Consider the following 26,590-nt stretch of genomic DNA (forward strand, 5'->3'; position numbering starts at 1 on the left):
TATTGTAACGTCATCAGGGCAATTATCATGTATCAATCATTTAAAAATTCTATCAACTGTGGATGGATTGAGTAATTAGACATGTAACTACTCCATATTACACTTTCAGTATCATTTAAAATGGTTGAAGATCCCTTTATGTACCCCTTTAAAATAAAAATATTCTGAACCGGAAGTGCAAATTATATTAGATTTCTGTCTTCGACGCATGCGTACTTGTTATTTTGGTTTCACTCGCGCCATGAAAATGTGACAAGTCAGTAATATTATATTGTATATGTGCAATACATGTGGATCAGGGTAAGTTCTGGTGCTGTCTGCATCGTGTGGAATATACTTATGACGCGTGCGAAGAAAAAAGTATATCGGAATTCGTTGTAGATCCGTTAGAAACACTTGCGATTATAGCCAGCCCCGTTCGCCGATGGTTTGTTTTGGTTGGTGCCACTAAGTCTAGCTGTGCAGCATTGAAGCGACTTGAAGATGATGCATGATTTATTTTAAAAGAATTATCATAAATTACATCAATAACGTAATGAAACAGTTCCCAAGTTTCCAACTAGACTGTTAATATGACACTACCGTCGTGTGGTAAACTCCACTGTCGATATTCCCAACTGCATGCAACTTTATTTCTTTTTGGCATATTCAGCGACGTTTTCTTACAACAATATCTAGCCCTTATAATGAGATGGAAAATAGCGCTCAGTAATGATCATTTGACATTAATACTTAATGATGCAGATTACTATGTTTTAAAGCTTATCTACATCAACGTTACCTCGACAGAACATTGATTTTCGGAGAGACAACATCTAGCGATAGAAATAGGCACAGAAGAACTGTAATCAGCCATATGGATAAATAACATTGTAGCTGTATGCAATGTAATGTCTATCAATCAATCGTCTTGAATTTGGATTTGGTCTCAAAATTGTCACATATTTGGGTTCTTAATAAGTTAGAAATAGGAGCAGCTGGCTTGCTTCCATATTGCCATTGATCTCCAAAAAGCTTTCAGATCTAGGCATCCTGTTATAAAGTATAAACGTATTATACGTCCCTGGTATAAACAATGAAAATAATTTATGACTTAGATGATCTGATGGAAAAAGAATGTATGGCAGAGATTTTTATGATTAAATGTGTTTTAATACTTTAACAGTTTCTGTAATTAAGGATAACTTAGAAGATACCTGATCTTGGTCACCAAGAAGCTTATCATGTCCACTCAGGCCCCGACATCGGCGGACGCCTGCCTGAGTATCGTCCACAGCCTCATGTGCCACAGACAAGGTGGTGAGAGTGAGAGTTTTGGAAAACGAGCAATTGAAAGTCTGGTTAAAAAATTGAAGGAAAAACGTGATGAATTAGACAGTCTTATAACGGCCATAACAACGAATGGCGCCCATCCTACAAAATGTGTAACCATACAGCGAACCCTAGATGGAAGACTACAGGTAAAATACTGTAATAACAATGAAAGTCTTGTTTACAATTAAAATAAGAATGTTTATGGACAGAAAAGTCTGTCAATTGTAAACTACTGAACTTTTTGGTCAGAAATAAACTATTGAACTTTTTTGGTTAGAAATTCTCATCATGTCTTTTTGATCAAAATGATTTGACATAATGATATCATAGATATTTCCAAATTAAGGCACATGTCTTGGAAACAGATTTGCCATTATTGAAATACATGTAAAGTACAGATATAACTGTAAAATGTTGTCTTGGTTTTCAATGTAAAGTGATTATAAGTTTAAAGCAGTTTATTTAATGAAGAGGTTAGAACCTGGGCGTTTTTAACTATGTATAGGTCAAATATTTTCTGTCCTTCATATTTCTGATGTAGGGAATTTACTTGCAGGTGGCAGGAAGAAAAGGATTTCCACACGTGATATATGCTCGTATTTGGAGATGGCCAGACCTGCACAAGAATGAATTAAAGCATGCTAAATTCTGTCAGTACGCATTTGACCTGAAGCAGGATAGTGTGTGTGTAAACCCTTATCATTATGAGAGAGTTGTCTCCCCTGGAATAGGTAAAGATATCTTGTATCATTTATAAAATTGGTATATTTAGCTGTTTGTGATTTGAATGTGAAAAAAGAAACAGATTTGCATTAGATGTTTTCTAATTTCTGCTGTACATCTACACGTAAGACAGTTCAAGAGGCTCAATATAGCCAATCAAGTGATGACAGCAAGAAAAATGGTTGCTTTTTGTTAATAGTGAAATTTGTCACTCAAGTGTAGAACATAATTTGTGCTAAATCTTAATGTGACTGACTGGCTTATCAGACAGATAGTTTAATTGTGGTCACCTTAGTGTCAGAATCATGCTGTGAAACATTGGCTGGACATGCTCTCCACCGTTGAGACATTAACTGGTCACAGTTTAATTGTAGATCAGTAGAAGACACTTTCCCTATCAGAATTGGATTATAATTACTTTAGGATAAACTGTAAGATCACAGCAAATAGAGTCAGTCCTGGTGTGGCCATGGAAGGAGTAACTTGTTAAGCTCGATACTCAGGCCATACATGTTATCATTGTTGTAACTTGTGCTAATACTCAACATTTGTACTTGAAAACGGTTGTTGCTGGTCTTTTGTATAACATAAGGATAGTACAACATAGAGGGGTAACACTTTTTATAACGGTAATATGGCATCAGGATTTACAAAATATGGTCAGCCTGATATCTGATGTGAAGTTGATACTGTAAATCACTTACATTTCATTTTGGATTTACTTTTGCATTAATAAGTGAGGAGAATCAATCACAGATCCCCTCAGGAAATTTGTACAAAAATAACTTGGGATGGTATGTGTGTTGACTTGGTTACTGATTGTTGAGTCCTGAAGAGTCTATAACTCGGATAGCTCATCATTCACCAAATTAAAATCATTTCTAAATTATTTTTTAAAATCATGTATTCATGAATATGTTTGTAGAGGTAAGCTGGCAGAATAATGTATTTGTGGAATCAAAGTGGTTCACAGTAATCTAATGACACATGGTCACCGGCATAGTGGTATAATTCTCCTTTCACTTTGGTGACAGGGGTAGGATTGCCTGACTTGGCATGGATATTATCAGGTTATGAAACTAGGCCACCTTCCCAGTCACACGTTTTCCTTCCTTGCCTTCCTTTCTGGTCCTAAATATTCATATCATTATCGTTCATGGAATTTATTTGCTTCTTTGTGTTCGTATTAAGTTTCAGAGATTTTAGAGACCCAAATATTTGAGTCCTGAACTTCCATTTTTTTCTGTTCAAACTTCATCTGTCAGTAAGGTGACTCATCTTGATATTAACAATTGTATTCTTGATTAGTCTGATCAAATATTGATAAAATCTGACACAGATAAATTAACATCAAAGTGAAATGTAGGTAATAAAATGTAATTTTATGTTTATTTGTAGACTTGTCTGGATTGACAATTCAACACGCACGTAAGTATTTAAGAATTGTAACAAACAGCATTTGAATTTCTGTATATTTACAAGCACAGATTGTAATGTTGTTGAAAGTCTTTGTGTGCCACTCCCTTTGGAATGAATAGTTACCAATTTACATAATGTATCACCATTCTTTCTTTGCTGGATAAATTGTCCTGTGAACAGCCAGGGTTATTTTGAGACAGGGTCCCCTTCTAGTATGTGGCTTCTTCAAAAAACATAATGTGGAATGTCAGCCATATGTAGTTTGAAACATTTGCTGTTAAAGTGTCTTGCCCAGGAGTGCACAAGACTGTCATGACCTCAACTTTCTAGGAATTGCAACCTGTCCTAGATATAGATCAATCTACACATTTCAAATTGATTTTCAAGTCTTTACTGTGGGACTCACTCGGCGTTGTGACTGGACTTCTCAGAATTTTTGAAATGGTGCTCTGGACTCGCAATCCTACAAAAATTACTGATTGCATTAGTCAGTATGCTGTACTGACTGAACTGCATTTTGTGAGAAGTTGACCTAAGGCGTTCTCCATATCTCTACTGTACCCTCATGTCTCCAATCAATGTCATCACACTAGACACCTCATTTTAATAGGGATTGTGATTAAAGGTGAAATAAACATCAATATAACAAGGATGAGTTGCCAGGTCACTGTCACTATTAAGGATTGATAGACCTGTCTGAGTACTAAACAATTTGTATCCAGTGAACCTGTGATATTAGCCAGAAATAAATTAAGGTACTTAGATTTATTATTGTATCCAGTGAACCTGTGATATTAGCCAGAAATAAATTAAGGTACTTAAATTTATTATTGTATCCAGTGAACCTGTGATATTAGCCAGAAATAAATTAAGATACTTAGATTTATTAAGGTTTGATGGAAAAGCAGCCATTCAAATTGTACTCGCATTACCACAACAGATATGTACTGCTGTTGAATATAAGGTATCACATGTTTAAACCCAGAAAATATTGTCATTTCATATTTTACTATATTAATTAAGCTGTATAAATAAGGATACATAAAACACAGTCTATCCATTGGAAACCTCAAAAAATGAAAGGTTTGGATGTTGAATGTTTAGTACCATTCTCTAATAATTGTCATCCAACATGTTTTGTGGCCCAATTAAATCAGTCCTTTTTTCTCTTGCAAAGCTCTTTTCATCTGACCAAGATATTGTTTTTCACCGAGTAATAGATTTTACTGTAAAATCAGATCTGATAATTGGTTTTACAAAAAAGTCCCTATTTTGTGGGCAGTTTATTTCATGGATAAATATGACTCAATAAATCTTTTTTTACTAATCTTAACATTTTGTTGTCCTGTAAATTTGTGATAAAGAGTACACTTAAAATCCACAAAAATTAATGATATGACTGTAACTAATTTAATTTGACATCAGCAAATTACAAGTCACAACCCAATGTGATGTAAATTTGTTCTATTTATCTACCTACAGACAATAAGGATTCGGTTATTGATCTGGGTACAAGTAGGAATTTAACACCGAATACAGAAAAAAAATTATGTATTGAATACAAAGAATTCTTAAAGTTCACTGTTTCATTTCTGAGCTTGCGAAATTCACTCTGAAGCCTAACAGTTAAATCACCATCACATGGACCGACTCCTCTGGTCGTTTTCTGAGGAATGAAGGGGTTTTATTTCTGCACTTTCTTGCACTTTTTATCAGTATTTTTGTTTGTGTATTATGTATTGTTGTGACTGTTGTAATATGTGTTGCTACAGTTAGAGCTTGAAGTGGTTTTAGATTTTACCAACTGAACGACTTCATTTTTAACCAATTGATAAATGTTTTATGTTTAATTTTCTGAGAGGTTCTAGTTTTTAATCCCAAATTCACTGTTCATGTGAAGATCACTTTCTGACAGCTTGTCATTTGATTTTGAAGATCTGTAATTCTAAGTTTTGAAAGTTCTTTAACAAATTGAAAACTAGCTATAGTCATACTTGAATGTAAGAAATGTTGCATTTGTGTAAGTATGAATGAAAATGAGGAGAATTTTCTTTTGTGTAGAAAAGAATGGATTTGAGGATAAATTTGTCTTATGTGAAAATCAATTTGTGGAGAATTCTGTTTTACACAAAGAAAAGAATGGTTTTGGGGAGAAATTTGTCATATATCAAATTCAGGTTTTAGAGAAACAATTTTTTGTATAGAAAAGAATGGAATAATTTTATTGAGAAATCTGTTTATGCTGAGAATAGAATTGTGAAAAAAATTAAGTTTTTTCTTTTTTCATTTTCTTAGAAAAAAAATTAAGGAGGAAATCTAGGAAATCCGTTTTGTGTAGAAAAGGAAAAATCTTTTTTGTGTAAAGAATGGATTTATGGAGAAATATGTAGTATTGTTAGAATGTAAATCTAGAATGCCAGATTTCTTATCTTGTAGAAAAATATCATGTAAGGTGAAAAGGCGGAATACGATGTAATCACTAATAGCTATAACCAAAACCATAAAAAGCTAGGTAATCTGTTTAGTTGTTACGCAGCCATCTGGATGTGTACAAAAACTTGTTGCTATTAACAATGCCACAGTGCCAATTATTACAGCGCCCCCTAGCAGGCTTGTGAAGGATGAGTACCAAGGAGGTAACCAGCACCCAGCCATTGAGGCAGGGGACAACTGCCAGACCATACAGCACCCTCCACAGGACAGCTTCACCAATCGTGCACTGCCATCTTCGGCACTCGGTATGGTATCCTAGCCCTTACACATCTTAGTAGCCTTAGACACTGGCTGGGTCATCATTTAAGCCATTTGTGGCTGCGACCCATAAGCATTATTGTGTATATAAAATTTTCATCTAATCACTTTGAGCTTGACCTGTTATGGTCAGTTTTCAGAGGAGGATATACTATGACTCTTAACTTTGGCTTTTGAAGCCAGTGTCACTTTATTTTTGAATCTCTTACCTTGTGATTAAAGGGCCAGTCACCTGACTTGGCTGCTGAACTTTGGAGCTGTTAGAATTATATATAGATCCCCTTGCTCCCAAGCTGTTCATAATCTTACATGAAACATTTTCTATATAGTCAGGCGTTAACTGAAAGGGTTAAACTATATTAAGGTTTGGTTTTAAATCTCAGCATGTGAACCTATATTTTATATTTGCACAAAATTTAATGAATTTCATTATTTTTGAAGTTTTTATTATTCCTATTTTTTACCATATAACCTATGCAGTATGTGGCACTTTTTGCTTTCCCATATTATTTCAGAATTCATTATCAATTTTTATTTCCACAGAAAGCTTTGCAATGTAATTTGTTGTTCACAAAGATATGATATTGATGTGATTCAGTGTCTTTTATATTTAATGTTCAGCATATATTTGCATTTTGACAATTTGATTCAATTGTTTGAATTGCTGTCAGTGTTTTACTTTGTGCTATTTCAATGCTATATACTGTATCTTTATGTTCTGCACAATTTTAAAATGTATTTTATAACTTTATTTTAGTAAGTTATCTTCCAGAACCATATCGTCATATAATTCCAGTTGATCTATTTCTTTCAGATAAAAATATTTGAATTATTTTAACTTTTTACTGTACAAAAGGAGTAATGCATTTTGACTGAAAATCTTTGTGGATTTTTTTTATTTATACAGTGCAGAACAATTGAATCTGTTGAGATTTCATTGGTGGATTATTTTTTAGAGTACAGCAGAAAGTGGCATTGCGATAATTTTATTGGTTATTTATCTAGGTCAGGGTTCACCGAGCCCTCAGTCCACTGGGCAGCACCAGACACACCATCCGGCTGTTCCTCAGCACTCTAACACGATAGTGGGGCGAGGTGGCCCCTCCCAGGGGGCAGGGCCCACGGGGTCGGTCTCTGTCCCCCTCCAGCACACTCCCTTGTCCCCCCAGGCTCTTTCGCCTCAACCCTCAGGTTTTATTTTTGTGTCTGTGTTTTCTGTTTGTGTAGCTTGTTGCTGTTTGTGTTGCCTGCATTGTTTTCTTCTGTCTGCCAGTCGTGGTCTAGGGCCAGCACTGACCATTCTCCAAGTTCATTCTTAATTAATGATTATTTAAAAACAATTCAACATGAATCTCTATAAAGAATTTCAAACAGACGAAGTTTGTCATCTACTGTGAAATCAAGACTTAATGATACAAAACTGTGATCACAAACCATAATGAACAGCTAGTGTCATTGTTGTTTAAAGGTGATAACCAAAATATTTTTATTTTATTATCTCCATCATCTCTTTTGTTGATTTATCAGTAGAGCAATATATTGTATACAAGTGTGATAAATCCATTATAACATTTGTGTCAGTGAGAGATTTAATCGTCAGACCTAAAGTTACCCATATGAGGCCCCAATCCTCCCTACACCTAATATACTGAAATTTCCTAGATGAACCTGATCACAAATAGAAGATATGGAAGTTCTTGGGTGAACAAAGCAAGAAAAAATGTAAGAAATATCTGTATTTCCAGTTTCATGACAGTCACAGTTTTTGTTACTGACCCTTAATTTTTGTAACAATTTTGTCAAAAAATTCATAAAAAATTACTTTGTCGATTTTGCTGATGTTTTGTTTGCTGGCCATCCCCATAAGTACAATTGACCTGAGACAAATTCACCTATATGCTTAACATACAATGTATATGTTATTTATAGACCAATTTCAAACATACTCTTGACGTCTTTCTGAGAAGAAACTGGGATATTAGTTTAGTTTTGATATGATGGTTGGCATTGAAAAAAAAGATTCATATTTGTGAAATTGTCAACTTACATCAAATGTACGTCTTGAGTCTAATTATAATTTTCCTAAATACTTAATGTTGAAATTAAGTGACTAAGACCTAGCTTTGTGCATAGGTTCATTCCTATGTATATATATTACAGAAAACAAAAAAACTCCACAAAAATTTTAAAAAAAACAATAGTGCCAACACACAAGACACAATTAATGGAAAAATGGACGTCACACAAACACAAGGATAAGAAAACAACTGAAAACATCAGAAACAAAAGTAATTGTTTCTCAGAAATTCATTTTTAATAATCAAATAGCTTAGATGTTGTGAACATCTTCTGAGCATGATAAATATCTCCTGATATACACATCGGCGCATAAACATACATGACACACAAATGAACCATTCCTTAAATCAGTGTGGTATTGAGAACTTGGTGTCAAGAGCAAGCAAACATTAGTTTTAAAAAGTGATTAGGGAAAAAAACCAGGAAATAAACAAATCGCTGTCTTAAATGACCATGATTTTTATTCGAGCAATATTAAATCAGCAGCATGATGCTTCTCTTTATAACTAGTGAAATATGACATTTTTTTTATGTGGATTCCTCTGATACCAATTATCAGCTTGATTCTTAAGTAGAAGGTTTTCCTTCATGATGTCAACAAAAAATATATTTTAGTTGTTTAATGTCAGTTTGTGTTGTTTTCATCCATTTGTAGCTGGTATGGCTTGAACGCGAGCTCAATGTTTATCCCTTAGTATGGAATCTGCTATTTGTACAGCATCACCTTTTCCTTTAAGCCATTTCTTTGCAAGAACAAATTGTCCAAGAGTCCTCTTGATATTTAACCCTGTAACATTGCTAGATTTTGAAGTGGATATATAATTGGAGTTAGACTCCGCTTTGGAGGTCACTTATTTGAGATTTAAATGAATGTTTTGTGACAGGCGTGGAATACCCGGGAGTGATGTACATTCCTTTGGCCTCTTGTTTCAAAATGATTAATCTTATACCCATTTTTGAAGAAAAGAAATAACAAATACTGACAAGAAAGATATGAATAGTGTTTTTATATCACAAGAAAAGTTTCTTTGAAAAAAAATAGATTGAATTTTGTACTGATGACAAACCTAATCCTCTTCTGTCCTAATGTGATGTCATGGCTTGGTAAATTACTGCATGGAGTATATGAAAATCAATCCATGTGATTTGTAGTGAAGACAACAGTTACTATAGTTACCAGAAAAACAGATGTGTGATTGTGGTTGACTAGGAAGTACACATCACCCCACCAGCCCCCTGACCCCTCAGTATCTTTTGTACATCAATATAAACACTCTTTTTCATGCAGTGGCTTAATACACACCAAGCTTTGATATATTAGCACTTGGTATATACTCTTGTTGTGTGATTGCCTTCTATGCCCCAAGCTTTGATGTATGAGGATGTATATGCGTAAAGACTTTGTTGCTTCAATCCAGCTAACCTTTGGTGTATTAGCCCTGTAACCTTGTTGCTTTGTGTGGTATCACGTGCCTTGTGTATTTACCAACTGACACCTGTGTAAACCTACAAGCTTCTGCTAGCTGCACCTTATAGTAGTTAGAATATTGACTTTCAGCTTAATTTTTCTTGCAACGATCTGCTTTAAATCCTGAGTTGACTTTCACTAGACACATCCTACCCCAATTATATCCATTTTATACCATGTGATGTCCCACTCAAAATATCTATTTTTAGATCACCTGCGCTTAAGTCATGGTGACCTATCGTCTTTTGTTTGGTGTCATGTATCTAGCATCCATAAAAGATTTTCACATTAAGGTGCTTTACTAAAATTGCGAGTTTCCAGACACCAGGATTTCACATATCCCCTTGAGGAGAGGGTAAAATTTACTATAGTTAATATGTGGAAAAATAGACATCTATAAATCTTGATTAGAGTCTAAGCGATAGATGACAGCTTGATGGTATGCACACTTTGACCCTGGCTAACCCCGAGGAGCTGATGGGCAGGTCTGAAGAGGATAAAATGGAATCAAATTTCAAAAATCTTCTCAAAACCTAGATATGGTAGAATCAATTGTTCTTCATGGTTGGATGTCTTTAAGGTTCTTTACCAAAGTTTAGAATTTCATTACCCCTAGTTCTCACATTTCCCCTTGGGGAGGGGGTGAAGTATACTACAGTTTTTATAGAAAAATGCATTTTTAAGCATGACACTGTTTATTTTCTGTTGGGAAATAAATTGGAGAAAATTATTATTATACCATATCTATAATATTACATACCATGTGATGTCCCATTCCAAATATCAATTTTATACCATTTGACATCACTCTGAGAATATATATTTTATACTCTGTGACATTTCCCTCTGAATGTCTATGTTATGTGACAGTTTGGAGGTAGACCTTATTTTGATTCTGTTGAAGTCCTCATTTCCATTTCATTCCAACTTTTCAGTCAATTTTGAATATAAACATTAAACATTAAACCTATTAACTGTATAACTACTGTGTATACACACATCAATATTACTCAACTCGAGTCCTCTGAACCAAGTCTATTGAGAAGTTCAATGTCGCCTGTGTTCACCCAACTGAATTATTAAATCTATATAAAATTAAGGTAAATTTTGACACTATATGTAGAGATAAGTAACAAATACAAATCTCATCTGTAACATTACCTACCTGGTGAGTTGATTAATGGACGACCAAATATATAGTGTGTTGATAATTCTGTGTCTGGTGTGTTTTTAGATTCAGAGTGATTGATTGTGACTGCAGAGTAGAACTGTGGTCATTTGTCTTTACCATGCGAAACCCCCAACCACCACCATCTTGACTTTTCCTTGTAGAGACTTTGTACATGTTTTTTTCTGTCCTGAACATGCTGTATTTCTACAGTATAGTGTATGTGTTGTGATAAGCATTTTGTAGTACAGCCAGTACATTTTGTACATGTGTTCATGAGAAACTTGTGGGATGAACAATTCAGCTTCTGTTTCAGTTCAAGGAACAATCAACTCTCGTGCTGTCATCTTACAATAAATGATATCTTTAATTACAGAATTCACAAATCACATCATTTCTTGCTTCAATTTAAATAATTCTACAATTTCTTACATTTTAAAAAAAAGTTCTACAAACATTTGTTGTTAGATATATTTGACTAATTTCTTTCCTTTACAAATGAACCCAACATATGTCCGGTTTATTATTTTAATATAGGAAACATTTTCTATCTGATATAACTTGAACAAGGGAGATAATTTGAACACATCTCATTTCTTTATAGTATAAAAAATCATTTGATATTGTAAATGTTTGTATTTCAAAAGGAACTTCATTGTTATACCTGTCTGGGATAGATATAATGGTTTATACATATTGAGTTATTTTGTTGGGAGGATATTTATAACAGCTGGATTGGACAGCTAGACTTTTAACTGGATTCATGTACTTGATTCAAGTTCTTTACCACTACTTGTATCTTCTCCTCTAGTTAAATGTTTCTCCATCATACTAAATAAATTTTGGTTATCTATGAACTGTTTGAGCACTGATGACTAGAGCTTGTAGTTAGATATCTGATAGCTGACTCTGCTTGTCTAGGCACTAATCTCTTCTAATAGCTTAACCTGTCAAACAGAGCATATTAACTAGTATTAATCACTTCTATATAAACATGACTTTTAAATCATTATTTGAGTTTTACACGTTTTATATTTTACATATTTTTAAAGATAAATGATAATAATAGATTATGATTTTCAGATATATTTTAATTATTGAGAAAAATTGAAATCTTGAAAACTGCTACAGTAAGGTTGAATGTTTGTTTATACTGGCTGATCATTCAATTGGAACAGGAAGGAAAGTGATCTGAGTAAAACAAAGTATGGAAAAATATTCATTGATATATTTTTGTGTTCTGGTCACAATATTTTACCTGTTGATAACCATGATAACCTCATTTCAGCTTCCAGTAGTATTGGTTTGTCGTCACCACTTGCTGAAAACTACCCACAAATACCTCACTCTAGCCAGGCCAATCTGAGCCCATTTCCAAGGAGTGAGTATTGTTATAGCATTACAGATTTGTAGAGAGTAAATACAAAGTTATTGAATATATTGATGGTGTAAGAAGTCATTTGACTCCCTTGTATGTCAGTTTCTTAAAGATTTCATCCAGATGATATATACCTTTGGAACCTTCCTTATACTAATTCATTGTGTATCACAAGTTATTAGTATCTGTGTTTTTATGAGGTCACCTATTCTAATACCCTTCATCTAGCATTGTGCATCGTGCACCATAAACAATTTAACACTTTTGATCTCTTCTCAAAAACCCCTGATCCGATTTCAATGAATTTTTGCAGAAACCTTCCCTGGCCTAAGATGAACCCAAATTGTGAATTATACAGTCCCCACACTCCAGGGGCCTGAAGGGCGGGGCTAAAAGTGGTCAAATTGACTCAGGTTTCATAAACCTTCTTCTCATGACCAGGATATGGTAGAATCAAATACTTTCGCTGAAAGGAAGCATCTTAAGGTGGTTAACCAAAATTGTGAATTTCATGGCCCCAGGGTCTCACATTTCCCTGGGGAGGGAGTAAAGTTAACAATAGTTTTTATAGGAAAACTAGATTTTTGAGCATATTTTGTTTAATATCCATCAGAAATATGTTAAATGTGGTTAGAATTATGATTGAAGGGTGATGGCTTGATGGCATACCCATTTTGATCCACAATGACCCCTAGGGGTTGATGGATGGGACCAAAGGGTGTCAAATTAACTTAAATTTCAAAATTCTTCTTCTCAAGACCCAGATATGGTATAATCAAATGTTCTTATGGTGCTTTGATAACCAAAATCAGTCTCACATTATCAGTATAGAATGACAGTTTTGATGGAATGTATGTATTAACACTTCCTATATTCAGTGTCGCAATTTCTGTTTCATGCCACTTGACAACTATCCTTTAACCTTTATATTCAATATTACTTATCTCAGAAGACCATCAAGGCCACCAGGCTTCTTGTTTAATGTTCATATTTTTGTCTAATTTCTAATTATTTATTGTGGTTTCAGATTCCTCGAGTGCAACTTGGGCTGGCAGTAGTACAGCTACCTACACACAAACACAGGACCCACAGTTCTGTAAGTACAGTTACCTACACACAAACACAGGACCCACAGTTCTGTAAGTACAACTACATACACATAAACACAGGACCCACAGTTCAGTACACCTACCTACACACAAACACAGGACCCACAGTTCTGTAAGTACAGTTACCTACACACAAACACAGGACCCACAGTTCTGTAAGTACAGTTACCTACACACAAACACAGGACCCACAGTTCTGTAAGTACAACTACATACACATAAACACAGGACCCACAGTTCAGTACACCTACCTACACACAAACACAGGACCCACAGTTCTGTAAGTACATCTACCTACACACAAACACAGGACCCACAGTTCAGTACACCTACATACACACAAACACAGTACCCGCAGTTCTGTAAGTACAGCTACCTACACAAACACAGGACCCACAGTTCTGTAAGTACATCTACCTACACACAAACACAGGACCCACAGTTCTGTAAGTACAACTACCTACACAATCACAGGACCCACAGTTCTGTAAGTACAGCTACCTACACACAAACACAGGACCCACAGTTCTGTAAGTACATCTACCATACACAAACACAGGACCCACAGTTCTGTAAGTACATCTACCTACACAATCACAGGACCCACAGTTCTGTAAGTACACCTACCTACACACAAACACAGGACCCACAGTTCTGTAAGTACATCTACCTACACACAAACACAGGACCCACAGTTCTGTAAGTACATCTACCTACACAAACACAGGACCCACAGTTCTGAAAGTACATCTACCTACACACAAACACAGGACCCACAGTTCTGTAAGTACAGCTACCTACACACAAACACAGGACCCACAGTTCTGAAAGTACATCTACCTACACACAAACACAGGACCCACAGTTCTGTAAGTACAGCTACCTACACACAAACACAGGACCCACAGTTCTGTAAGTACATCTACCATACACAAACACAGGACCCACAGTTCTGTAAGTACATCTACCTACACAATCACAGGACCCACAGTTCTGTAAGTACAGCTACCTACACACAAACACAGGACCCACAGTTCTGTAAGTACATCTACCTACACACAAACACAGGACCCACAGTTCTGTAAGTACATCTACCTACACAAACACAGGACCCACAGTTCTGAAAGTACATCTACCTACACAAACACAGGACCCACAGTTCTGTAAGTACACCTACCTACACACAAACACAGGACCCACAGTTCTGTAAGTACATCTACCTACACAATCACAGGACCCACAGTTCTGTAAGTACATCTACCTACACACAAACACAGGACCCACAGTTCTGTAAGTATATCTACCTACACAAACACAGGACCCACAGTTCTGTAAGTACATCTACCTACACACAAACACAGGACCCACAGATCTGTAAGTACATCTACCTACACACAAACACAGGACCCACAGTTCTGTAAGTACACCTACACACAAACACAGGACCAACAAATGTGTAAGTACAGCTACCTACACACAAACACAGGACCAACAAATGTGTAAGTACATCTACCTACACACAAACACAGGACCCACAGTTCTGTAAGTACATCTACCTACACACAAACACAGGACCAACAAATGTGTAAGTACATCTACCTACACACAAACACAGGACCCACAGTTCTGTACATCATCTACCTACACACAAACACAGGACCAACAAATGTGTAAGTATAGCTAAATTCACAAACACTCTAAAACACACATACAAATCATGTGACCAATCCATATTTCCACTGACCTTTTTCTGGAATTTTATAGTTAGTATGCATTAGGATTTTTGTTTAAAATTAGAACTATTCATGTGACATTGTTCAGGAATAATATTAAGTCTGTTGATAATAGTTTTTCAGGATTGATTCATTTTCCACCAGGAAATTGTAACAATAACATCTGCATTGTTTCTCTCCATTCTTCCTTCCTTCTCATGTCAAGGCTCTATTGCCTTCACTGTTTATCACTGTAACTTTATGCGCATTGTCTGGGTCAACCTAGGTGACATTTACCTATATTTTGACCTTTGAATTACATTATGTGGGCACAATTTTCTATACTTATTGTCAAAGTAGCCCCTTAATTAGGTCCAAACTATGTGAGGAGTTAGTATCAAAAGTAGATCACTTTGATGTACTTTTTAACCTTTGACCCCAATCCAGGTTGAATACTTTGATTCAGATTAATGATATGAATTATTTGTTTGGATGTCTGATATTGCTAACGAGTAATTGTCATTAATTAATTCATTCCCTTTTTTACCACCAAGTTATGTGATAACACGCTGCACAATACATTGATGTGATTAAGAACTGTACATTTTACACCTAGTTTTGTTCTCACAGTTGTTGCTACCAAACAGTTAATAATTTTGTAACGTTATATTCATTTATTAATATCACTTTAGATATTTAGTCCACCATCATCTGATGGTTGGCTATTCAAATCGCCCTACATCCATTGTACATGGTCCGTCCGCCTGTCTGTCCATAACCAATTTTTGTTATCGCTATTTTTTATGGCTATTTCTCAGATTTCATATGTAGGTTCCCTTTGGTCCCTAGTTGAGCCTGTTTGATGTTGGGAAAGATCACAACAAAAATGGCTAACAGGTGGCCATCTCGGATTTTTTCAATGAAGTTTGTTATCACTATTACATGAATCCTTCTCAAATTTCCAATGTAGGTTCCTCTCGATCTCTAGTTGTGCCAGTTAGATTTTGGTACTGATTAAAAAAAAAAGTGACCTACAGGAATCCATCTTGAATTTTGACTTTAAAATATTGTTATAGCTGCTTCTTGAGAATTACCCCATAGATCTTTATCATGCTCTTCTTGGTCACTAGTTGTGCCTGTTTGAATTTGGGAATGACCAGGAAGACAAAATGGCAGACAGGCAGCCATCTTGGATTTTGCCTAGTAGAGATTGTTATCCCTATTTCTTAAGATGTACTGAATGGATCTCTCAAATTTCGTATGTATGTTTCTTTTGGTATCTACTTGTGCCCTTTTCACTTGGGACTAATCAGAAGAAACAAAATGGTTTCCAGGCGACCATTTTGGATTTGGTAGGTAAAGATGAGTGCGGTGATTGCTCTTGGATCTCTTTTTGTAGTACTGCAGTAGTTTTTGTCTCTAGCTATTTCACACATTTGCATCCATATTTTGTTTGTTTTAGGGAACAACAATCATTTACAGACATCGGACAACATACCTCTTCCTCCGCTAACCAATCAGCAACGTAAGTTTAGTTTCTCAGGTCTAATATTTTACGGTTGTCACGATATTTTGGCAAGTTCATGAGAATTCTATTTTTGTTTTCTTAACATTTAGCTGTAAACAAGAATTTGTGTTCTACATTGATATCCTTGTGTGTAACATACATTTTTAGCTCATCTGACCCGAAAAGATCAAATTTCTTAAAATATTTATATGACTTCTTCTCATGAACAAAAGAACTAGAGGAATAATTATTTGGCTGGTATGTACCTAAGATGAAGCCCGACAAAGTTTGCAAAAACAAGTGACCTTGACTGATATTCAAGGTCATTTCACAGGAGGCAAATTTGTTAGAACATTTTAACAACTTCTTCTCTTGAACTAAAAATCCTAAAGAAATAATAGTTGGCTGGTATATTCCAAGGATGAAGCTTGAAAAAGTTTTTGAAAAGAAATGATCTTGAATAAAATTCAAAGTCAAAAGGGTCAAATTTGTTAAAACCTTTAAATGACTCATCTCATGAACTTCAAGGCCTAGAGGCATGATATTTAACAGGTAGATATATACCAAGTGAGTGCTGTAGGCCCATTGTTTGATATTTTGAATCATTTTGAAAATTATTCCTAGTGTTTGATTTTGCACTGTCTTTACTGACACTATGTCATCATAATATCAGTGGCTCTATGTATTACATTTTTATTAACTTGGCTCGACTAAAAATATTTAATATTACAATAATACGCTTGTGACCGCTTTGATTAAGACATGATCATGTTGATGTCTTTCATGATTTTACAGATTCAGTTTTCAATAATTTGTGAAATATTTTGTGATAGTGACCTAGATATTCAATACACCATGACATATTTTGTGATTTTGACCTGATTGTTTAATATGCCATGACCAATTTTATGTTTTTGACCTAAATGTTCAATATACCATGACTTAAATTATGATTGTGACCTAAATGTGCAATATACGATGACATATTTTGTGATTTTGATTCCAACAGCTCCTGAATTCTGGTGCACCATTACATATTTTGAGCTGGACCAACAGGTGGGCGAGACTTTCAAGGTGCCATATAGTTGTTCTACAGTAACTGTTGATGGTTATACTGACCCCTCCAGTTTGGACCGCTTCTGTCTCGGTCAGTTGTCTAATGTCCACCGAACGGAGGCAAGTGAAAGAGCAAGGTGAGTTACTGAACATCAATGAGCCACAGAAAGGTGGCAGCTTGTTATGAAATAGAATGGTGAACTTTTTAGATGAAAACATGAATAGGTTGATCCTGACTGACCCCCAGGTGCTGTTAGGCAGGGCCAGTTAGGCAGGGCCAAAAGGGATCAAATTGACTTAAATTTTAAAAATCTTCTCAACACCGAGGTATGATCAAATCAAATGCTCTTCTAGGATGGAAGCTTCTTAAGGTGCTTTAATTACCAAAATGGCTGACACATTTCTTCCTGAAGGGAGGTTAACCTGACTATAATTTTTATAGAAAAAAATCATTTTTGAGCATAATTTTGTTATTTCCAACTGGAATAAGATTTACTAGTATAGGATGACAGTTTTAATGGTATGCACGTATTGACACTGGCTTACTATCATCAATGTCACAATTTCTTTTTCATGACACTTGAAAGCTACTTAACCTTTAACCTTTATACTCAATATTGCTTATCTCAGGTGACCATCAAGGTCACAAGGCCTCTTGTTTGTTTTAATCTTACTTTCATTGTAACATCTTTCAAACTCTTGGGGAAATCTTTAATGTATAACAATCTTGAAAATATACAGCATTCAATTTGCATCTCGGCATATCTTGAAATTAAGACTATTTTGAAAATCAGCTAGTCTTAAAATTATTCAATATTCTTGTTATTTAAAGAAAAAGATGTATTCTGCTGCTGTCCTTATGAAGATTATGGAAAATATAATATTAACATTACATAGGCATCAGATTTTGTGTGATATATTGCCTATTCATGTTGTAGATAATGAAATGCAGTTGAATCTTGCTCGAGTCAAAATTTTTTGTTTGAGTCAAAATAATTTCCAAATCCTGATTATGTTCCTTCTTTATCTTTGTAATTTTAGTTTGGATGACTTGAATTTCATTGAGTCGAATCTTGTTGAGTTGAAGCGATGTTTCAGTCTCTTCAATAGTAAAGTCATAGAAAAAATCATTTGTTGTCTTAAAATTAATTAATGTCTAAGCAGTGAGGCGTCTTTCGAAGAAATCAGTCAATACATACATAGAGTCAAATATCATCTGTGCGTAAGGCATGGCTCATTATGGCTTATCAGTGTATGTACACACAACATTTGGTCTCTGACAATTAATTACCAGCTTAATTATTCAAATAAATGCTTGCTTCTTAATTAGTATCACTATCCTATAGCAATGAATTACCAGTGTGTTAAACAAGTAGCGGGAATACACAAGCTTGTGGTGTACATCTTTAGGAATGATAACAGCTAAACAGCCTATCCAGTACAAACATTTCAGTGAATCTGATCCCCAAAATTTTGAGAAACTAATATGTGTGCTTGTTTGTTAAAAGACTTTATACTTTGCTTGGACAATGCAGTGCTAAAAGCATTTTTTGTTGAAAGAGTCTATATCTGTGCAAGATTTGTTCAGTCTGGTGCTTGTAAAAGTTCTCTTTAAGAGGTAAAAACTGATCATTTACTGTTACATTGTGAAATTGTAGCTGGTACCCTATTCAACATCAGAAAACTGATATTGTCAACCTTATTCAGATACTTTGTTTAAGTCAAAATTTGGAGTCCAAATATTTTCCGTGGTCTCTCAAATTTGGAGATAAAAAGTTTTGACTGTTTTGATGAATTGATAAGACTATGGTTTGCTTTAGGTTACACATAGGAAAGGGAGTACAGTTAGACTACCGAGGGGAAGGTGATGTTTGGATACGCTGTGTCAGTGACCACAGCGTCTTTGTCCAGAGTTACTACCTTGATAGAGAGGCAGGGCGTGCTCCAGGTGATGCTGTGCACAAAATATACCCAAGTGCATACATAAAGGTGAGATATAGTCAGATAAAGGAAACAGAATGAAGATGGCACAGGGAATGATTACCTGGTTATGATATCTGTATTAACATGTATACTTACCAATCAGAAGATGTGTCATAACATCACATGACTTTCTACTACTGGTGCATATTGAATTGTATTATTCCTTGTGTTCAGCTGTATCCTTGGTTACTGTTTTGATAAACACACTTAACATATGTGAATTGGAATGCATTCCCCTAATAATGATGATTCTGCTAATTATATAGATTCCATTGTTAATCCTTATGTATTCCACTGTGAAGGGTTCGTCATAATATTCCCTTGTAATTTTTTTCTGCAGGTATTTGACATAAGACAATGCCACCGACAGATGCAGCAACAAGCGGCCACTGCACAAGCTGCAGCTGCAGCTCAAGCTGCCGCTGTGGCAGGAAATGTTCCTGGACCAGCCTCTGTTGGGGGTATTGCCCCTGCTGTTGGTAAGTCAGTGGTATTATAGGACATGACCGGTGTTACATTTATTGCATTACATTAAGCTTAATTATGTGATTTGTACCACAATGTGTTATTGATGATGGGGGGATGTTAACAACATCTGTTGGTCCTGCCAAGTCACACATGAAATTTCATCCTGTGTTATCCCATTTAAAATCATTGCCATATCATGTTAACCCCTTCACAGATTTGCTTCCCATTGACCCTGTATTATCATGACTCTGGTAAGCTAAAGAGAATTCATTATCTTGTATATGTACCTTAGGTCTCAGTCTGATAAGAAGTTTAGTCTTGACGTAGATTAATGTTTTAAATATTTTTCTTCCTATTATTCCCAGCTACTCTTTTCCTAGCTTTAGATACTTTTTAATTGTGAGAAGTATAACAGATTACATTCTGATCTCCCTGAGTTATTGCCCTTTGTTTTCACTCTGTCAGTACCTCTGATGTATCCTGCCAGTTTTTTCTGGGTCAAGGCTCAGTCATGTGACCTCTCTCAGCCAATTTGTGCTTTATGTTACAAAGTTTTGAGAAAATTGTTTTCTGGGTAGAAATTGGGAACAGATAGGTTTACACCAATCAGAACTCACCTTACATACACCGTTCTGTTTGAGATAATAGCTGAGAACATACATCATTATAAGTTTCTGCATTAATATTCTCTAATTAAATTTGACAAGGTGTTGATTTTCTAATTAATCATTAATATATAACAATATACATAGATGGATTTGAACAGTCTTAACGCTTCAGTTTTTATCAAACAGTGACTGTGTAGTAATGTGCAGATACCTGAAGTTATCAATGGTAGTATTCAATTCATAGAACTATATTAAATCACATGACATCCTTTACAAGTCGTTCATTATTATATCATACGAAGGATGTTTTATGGTTCATCTGAATAAAAAGAAGTGTGCTCGTCAGTAATGGACGTTGAAACATCTTTTTAATGAGACTTAGACCAAGGATTCATCGTGCAGATATATATACTATAGATACATAGCTGGATATATACTTAAGTAGGATATGGAAATGTTATCAAAACCAAGTAAGGTGACGATACTTTTTCACGGAAACTTTTAATATGGTTTTCCTTTCATATTTATATTTGAAAATGTATCATTAATTCTCAAAATTCTTTTATATCGGTAGACGGCTGTTATAGAATACTGTGACCTGTTATCATGAAAGTGATTGGTTGATTTCAAAATGTGTTTATTAAGTCATATTCTCTCTCGTAACTCATGTAAGAATGTTTTGATCTGCTGGTGCGGACTTAGATATAAGTCTATATCAAAGTCTGCGGTACTTGTGAAGGGTGAGCCTCTGTTATACTGTAATAAAGGTGACATCTGATCTTCTAGCGTTCTTATCCAGGTGAATTCACAATTCCAATTAACTTTTTAATGTCAAAGTTTGGTGTGACCCCTAATCTTCTCTGACTGTCATGCTCACCGTCGCACAACATACCCATTTAGCTGAATTTATAACCCAAGGCGCTAACAAATAACAGGTCCATGTATAACAGAAAGAAAAATGAAAGATATTGAATTGAGTGTCCAATGGGATCTGCCCTTAATTATTGCATAAGGAAGATATAATTTTCAGATCAAAAATAAATGCATGATAAATTAACATGGACATACATATATATTTATATTTGGATGAACATGTATGATTTTATTGAAATTCTCATTTTTCCTGAAGTGAGCTGACCAATCATTTTGTTGGTACTAAGGTATTCTGATTACCAACACAAATTAAATTATACAGAACTAATAAAAAGGAAACTTGCTTTAAAACGTCTGAAATGTTTTGTCTCTGATCTTTTGTTTAAGAAATGTATATATATCTATATCAAAATCTGTGCTTTTCTTTTGTCCATTTTTAACATCAATGCAAATTTTTGATATCATCTGCCGAGAACACTTATATTTTCTGTTCCAAATTTCAACAGTTTACCTAACAATATACTATCTACACAGAGAAGTATTATTGATCACATGTGCTTTTACCTGTTCACTTCAGAAGTAAATATGATCATATATTTCTTACAACATTTTATTATGATAGAGCTTTGACATGTCAAGAGAGCAAGTTTCAGTCCACATCAGGTTTGGAAGATTTTTTGTATCGCTGATTCTGATTGGTCAGTGCAAAAAAGGAGCACTGTGCATGTAATTTAGAAATTATCTCAGGATAACCAGGAGGATAGTATAAGTATGATCTTGGCAGACAATGAGGGTTCAGAATGAACAGATTGCAGAATAACTTATTTGTTGATTTTTGTAAAACCTTAAATACACATTGTGTTGCTGTGTTACTAAGTTATATCGTTCCTTACCTGTATATTCCATTTTCAGGTCTTAGTGCGGCTGCTGGTATTGGTGTAGATGATTTAAGACGACTTTGTATTCTACGTCTGAGTTTTGTTAAGGGCTGGGGACCAGACTATCCCCGTCACAGTATTAAGGAGACTCCATGTTGGATTGAAGTTCAACTCCACCGCCCACTACAACTCCTGGACGAAGTTCTACAGACAATGCCACTTAGCAGCGAAGTACGGCCACGTGGCTTCTTCCTAGGCTAGACTCTCATAGCAGTTTTTATTTATCACATTGCCACCACTTGTTTCCTGGACTACCACACAATGATTATTTCACTGAGGAAAATATCCAGCATTTTAAACAAATGCAGGTTACTGCCATAGCTCATTCTAAAATGTGACAGAAGTTGGTTTCCAGTGAGAAGTGTTCAACCCTGATGTTCAATGTGGAAAAGGGAAAAAAATTTCAATGTCCAAACCAAGTGCTGAATTTCAAAAATCTTCAACCTAGAGTTTGTAATTCCTTTCCATGCTTTTCTTGAGAAAGACTTGAATATATTATGCCACTGGAAAATGAATTACTGTGCCAAGTAAGCTGCTCTTACCTAAGAAATAGACCAACAAATCATTGATCTCTACAGAAAGAGTAGAATATGTAATAGACAAAAGGGTTATGTTTTCTGTGTGGGCAATATAGAATTCTGAAAGGAGTTAAACCACAAGATGTGACGAGATGCTGAACAATATTTTAAACATTAGTGTAGAAATTCTGTAAGATCTCTAACAGTATTGAAGAGATACTGTAATGTCTTTGTTACTGAGACAAGATGCTATAAGACCTTTGTAACTATAATGAGGAGATGCTATAAGACCTTTGTAACTATAGTGACATGATGTTGTAAGATCTTTGTAACTATAATGACAAGATGCTATAAGATCTTTGTAACTATAGTGATGAGATGCTATAAGACCTTTGTAACTATAGTGACGAGATGCTTTAAGATCTTTGAAACATCGGTGTTGAGATTCTGAAAGATCTCTTTCAACAATATTGACTAGATGCTATGTGTAGAAATCACATAGAGTTGAGATTTGTTAGGGAATAAAACAGCCACATTATAAGGTACTTAATGATGACCAGTACTGACTTGAAAACTTTGTTAGATTCTGACATTTAACTCTTGGTGCGTATATCATGTTTAATTTGTTGTTATTGTTTGTAAAGACATTCTTGTTCCATAGATTACCGGTGCACCACAAATGTAAATATTGTACCATCACCGACACCATCATTACTGATAATAAACATTGTAACCAGTTCTTCCATGGTTACTAATGGTAATCATATGTAATCATCATTCATGGATTTCATGGGAGTCAAATGATTTTTATAGTCACTGACAGAAACCTGCCCATTGTAATCATTCATTAAATCTTAATGCAGAAGTTTTAGTTCATCATAGGAATAAGGAAAGGATGTGGATTTTTGTTAAAAATTGACTGATCTTAAAAAAAAAATGACGTGAAGTTATAATGTTATAAGAGTGCATACAAACAGTCTAAGGGTCAATTTTTCTTTAAGGGCTCATGAACAAAGTTTGAGAACGGCATTGGAAATTGTCTGGTCTATAAATGCCAACTGGAAGCAATTCAATGCTTATATAAGATTTGTTTCTAAAGATAAACATAAATTGGTCTTTTTTATGCTAAAAAAGTAAACAAAGCTTTATTTCAAAGGTTGTGTGATGGAGATTGTTGAAATGGTATCATCATTTAAGAAAATAAATGTTTCATACGATCAAACTTTGGTGTATCATGTAAATGTTGTACTGTTACCTTTGTCAATTTTCTTGTCCTTCTAGATACACAGATTGATTTTAAAAGGTTTGTTATTTTATAATTGCACGAATTTCATTTACATGTTAATCATATTTATGTAGTCTGTACAATTCTACATATCCATAAGTCTCCTTGAATATTCATAAACCTTCATAAATAACCATAAAGCTTCATAAATATGCATAGTCCTGAATGCATTAGAGCGCTTTGTTCCATCCGTCAAAATTATAGCTGTATGCTTTTGGGGGTCTTTAAAAAAGATATGGAAAAAGTCAATAATGATTGATTTTAACTTGTGTTAATCTGTGGGTAATGATCCTGATAATTCTGATGTACATGTAAAATGTATCACCAGGACAAGTACATTAATATTACCATGTAATTCACAGAGTTTTACTTTATAAAATACTCTAAAATAATTTGATCATCTCTGACACAAAAACAGCAGGGCTTTTTGGCAATCATTAGCAGGCTGTCAACCGATTCCTATATTTTCCTATATTTTGGTTCAAAACTTATATTTTGAAAGATCTCCTTTATTTCCTTTATTTTCCTATTTTTTAAAAAAATATTCTTATATTTTTCAGGAAATTTTTCGCCGATAAATGTGAGATTGTAAATATTTCTTTAATACTGCATTTTGGCTTCAGTATTTTAGTTTTTAGTCTTTAACAGCATCACCAGCCACCAGAAAATGACTCAGTGCATCTCTTTATTATTTGTATGGGCACTTGCAAGGCAGTACAAAAGGATATTGGCCTTTTAGGTGCCCATGGAGATGATGATGATGATGATGATGATGATGATGATGTTGATGAGCTATGCAGAAGAATTGTTAGTATAAATGCCTTTGAATGAAATGATTTTCATTTGGAGAACTCTTATATTTTGCCTAAGCACTAGAAAAAAACCTATATTTGTTGGAAAAAATATTCCCATATTCCTGCTATATTTTGAAGGAGACTTGGTTGACAGCCTGCTTAAAGGAAAAGCTCTAGTAGAAATCATAAGTAGTAAACTATATATTTTGGGAATTCGGCCATATTATGAAATAAATCGAATTGGGAATGGGACCCACAGAAGAGGTCCCAGGTAAAACGCTGCAAATATGAAATTTGTCTTGAATCAGAATTCAGGCAAAGAAACCACTTTTAAACAATGTTCGTTAGATTTTATGTGGTAGATATTTTGTCTACAGGATTCACTTGATTCATTAAGGCTCCATAGTACATGTTCATCAACATATATCATCATGTTGTCTATTTATGCATGCATCTTTACCTATTCAAAAAGTCTGCAGATTCTCAGACCATCATATTGTTTATTTTTAGCTCAACTGGCCCTTTGGACAAGAAATGACCTTGACTTGTATTCAAGGCCACAGGGGTCAGAATTGTTTAAAAAAAACTTGAAACTACTTCTCCTCATGAGACATGATGTTTGGCTGGTATAGAGCAGATGAGTGCTGCAGGCCCATTGGTTGTCTTGTTGTCTTAACCTATTACTACCAAAAGTCTTCAGATTCACAGACCATCATTTTAAAAATCAAAACCAAACAAAGGCAAACAAAAATTGCAGTTTGCAAATATTCATTTTAATTTCCCGCCTCCCCACCCCACCACTACCACCACACACACACACACACACACACACACACACACACACACACACACACACACACACACAAAAACCTTTTGTTTGTATCAGTGGGATTACACCACTGTAATTTGCAATGACATGAATGGGTGAATTGTTACCTAAATGTTCTAAGGGATACGTGTGTTTATTTTAATCTCAAAAGTATTACTCCGAAATCATAAATTATCTGATGGAAACAAGTTACAAGAAAATCTACAGTGGAAGAAAAATAGTTGTCATGGTGATTATTTATGATGATCAGTAAAGTTTAAAAATAATCAGTATTGTCTGAGAAACTGACGATTAATTTCCTTTGACCTACAATTGTCATTGTCATGCTTTATCGTTGAAAGAAAGTCCTGATTTTGTCTCATCCAGTCAAGGATACATTTCCTCGAAGAAATTCACTTTTCAGTGATTTGTAAATGGATTGGTAGACCCCTTCAAATTTTTAACCTATTTAATATTTACCATTATGTATATATACATGCTCATTGTGTCATTTTTATGTCATATTCATTAAGAAAGAATTACAATTTTGTTTTGATTAAAAAAATCAACGACACCATCAAATGTCATTCCTAGTAAATTCAAAAGCATTTATTAAACATGGAATCAAAGT

At 34.7% G+C, this 26,590-nt stretch overlaps 1 protein-coding gene across 4 annotated transcripts; it reads left to right on the forward strand.

The window, feature by feature from the left end:
* The first annotated feature begins 248 nt into the window (after window positions 1–248).
* Window positions 249–25,949, forward strand: LOC132561584 (mothers against decapentaplegic homolog 4-like). Of its 4 annotated transcripts, none has more exons than XM_060226279.1 (13): window positions 249–300; window positions 1,166–1,460; window positions 1,871–2,045; window positions 3,436–3,465; window positions 6,039–6,194; window positions 7,213–7,398; window positions 12,211–12,303; window positions 13,328–13,396; window positions 16,584–16,646; window positions 17,638–17,821; window positions 19,505–19,673; window positions 20,008–20,146; window positions 22,529–25,949. In XM_060226279.1, exons 2-13 carry the CDS (start codon window positions 1,224–1,226, stop codon window positions 22,753–22,755), a joined length of 1,728 nt encoding a protein of 575 aa, XP_060082262.1. In that variant the 5' UTR covers window positions 249–300; window positions 1,166–1,223; the 3' UTR covers window positions 22,756–25,949. The 4 variants fall into 4 exon arrangements, with proteins under 4 accessions (XP_060082262.1, XP_060082263.1, XP_060082264.1 ...); XM_060226280.1 differs by having other exon boundaries at window positions 6,054–6,194; XM_060226281.1 differs by lacking the exon at window positions 7,213–7,398.
* The last annotated feature ends 641 nt before the right edge of the window (window positions 25,950–26,590 follow it).

Source organism: Ylistrum balloti, unplaced genomic scaffold (genome assembly GCF_031769215.1).
Source record: "Ylistrum balloti isolate Yb309-2 unplaced genomic scaffold, AGI_CSIRO_Ybal_v1 Utg371230, whole genome shotgun sequence".
NCBI lineage: Eukaryota > Metazoa > Mollusca > Bivalvia > Pectinida > Pectinidae > Ylistrum > Ylistrum balloti.

Bases quoted from the DNA above. Each gene is read 5' to 3' on its own strand.
- LOC132561584 (XM_060226279.1), top strand. From the start codon at position 1,224: ATGTCCACTCAGGCCCCGACATCGGCGGACGCCTGCCTGAGTATCGTC. The intron at 13,397-16,583 runs GTAAGTACAGTT...TGTTTGTTTTAG, and splicing joins AACACAGGACCCACAGTTCT to GGAACAACAATCATTTACAG. The intron at 19,674-20,007 runs GTGAGATATAGT...TTTTTTCTGCAG, and splicing joins ACCCAAGTGCATACATAAAG to GTATTTGACATAAGACAATG.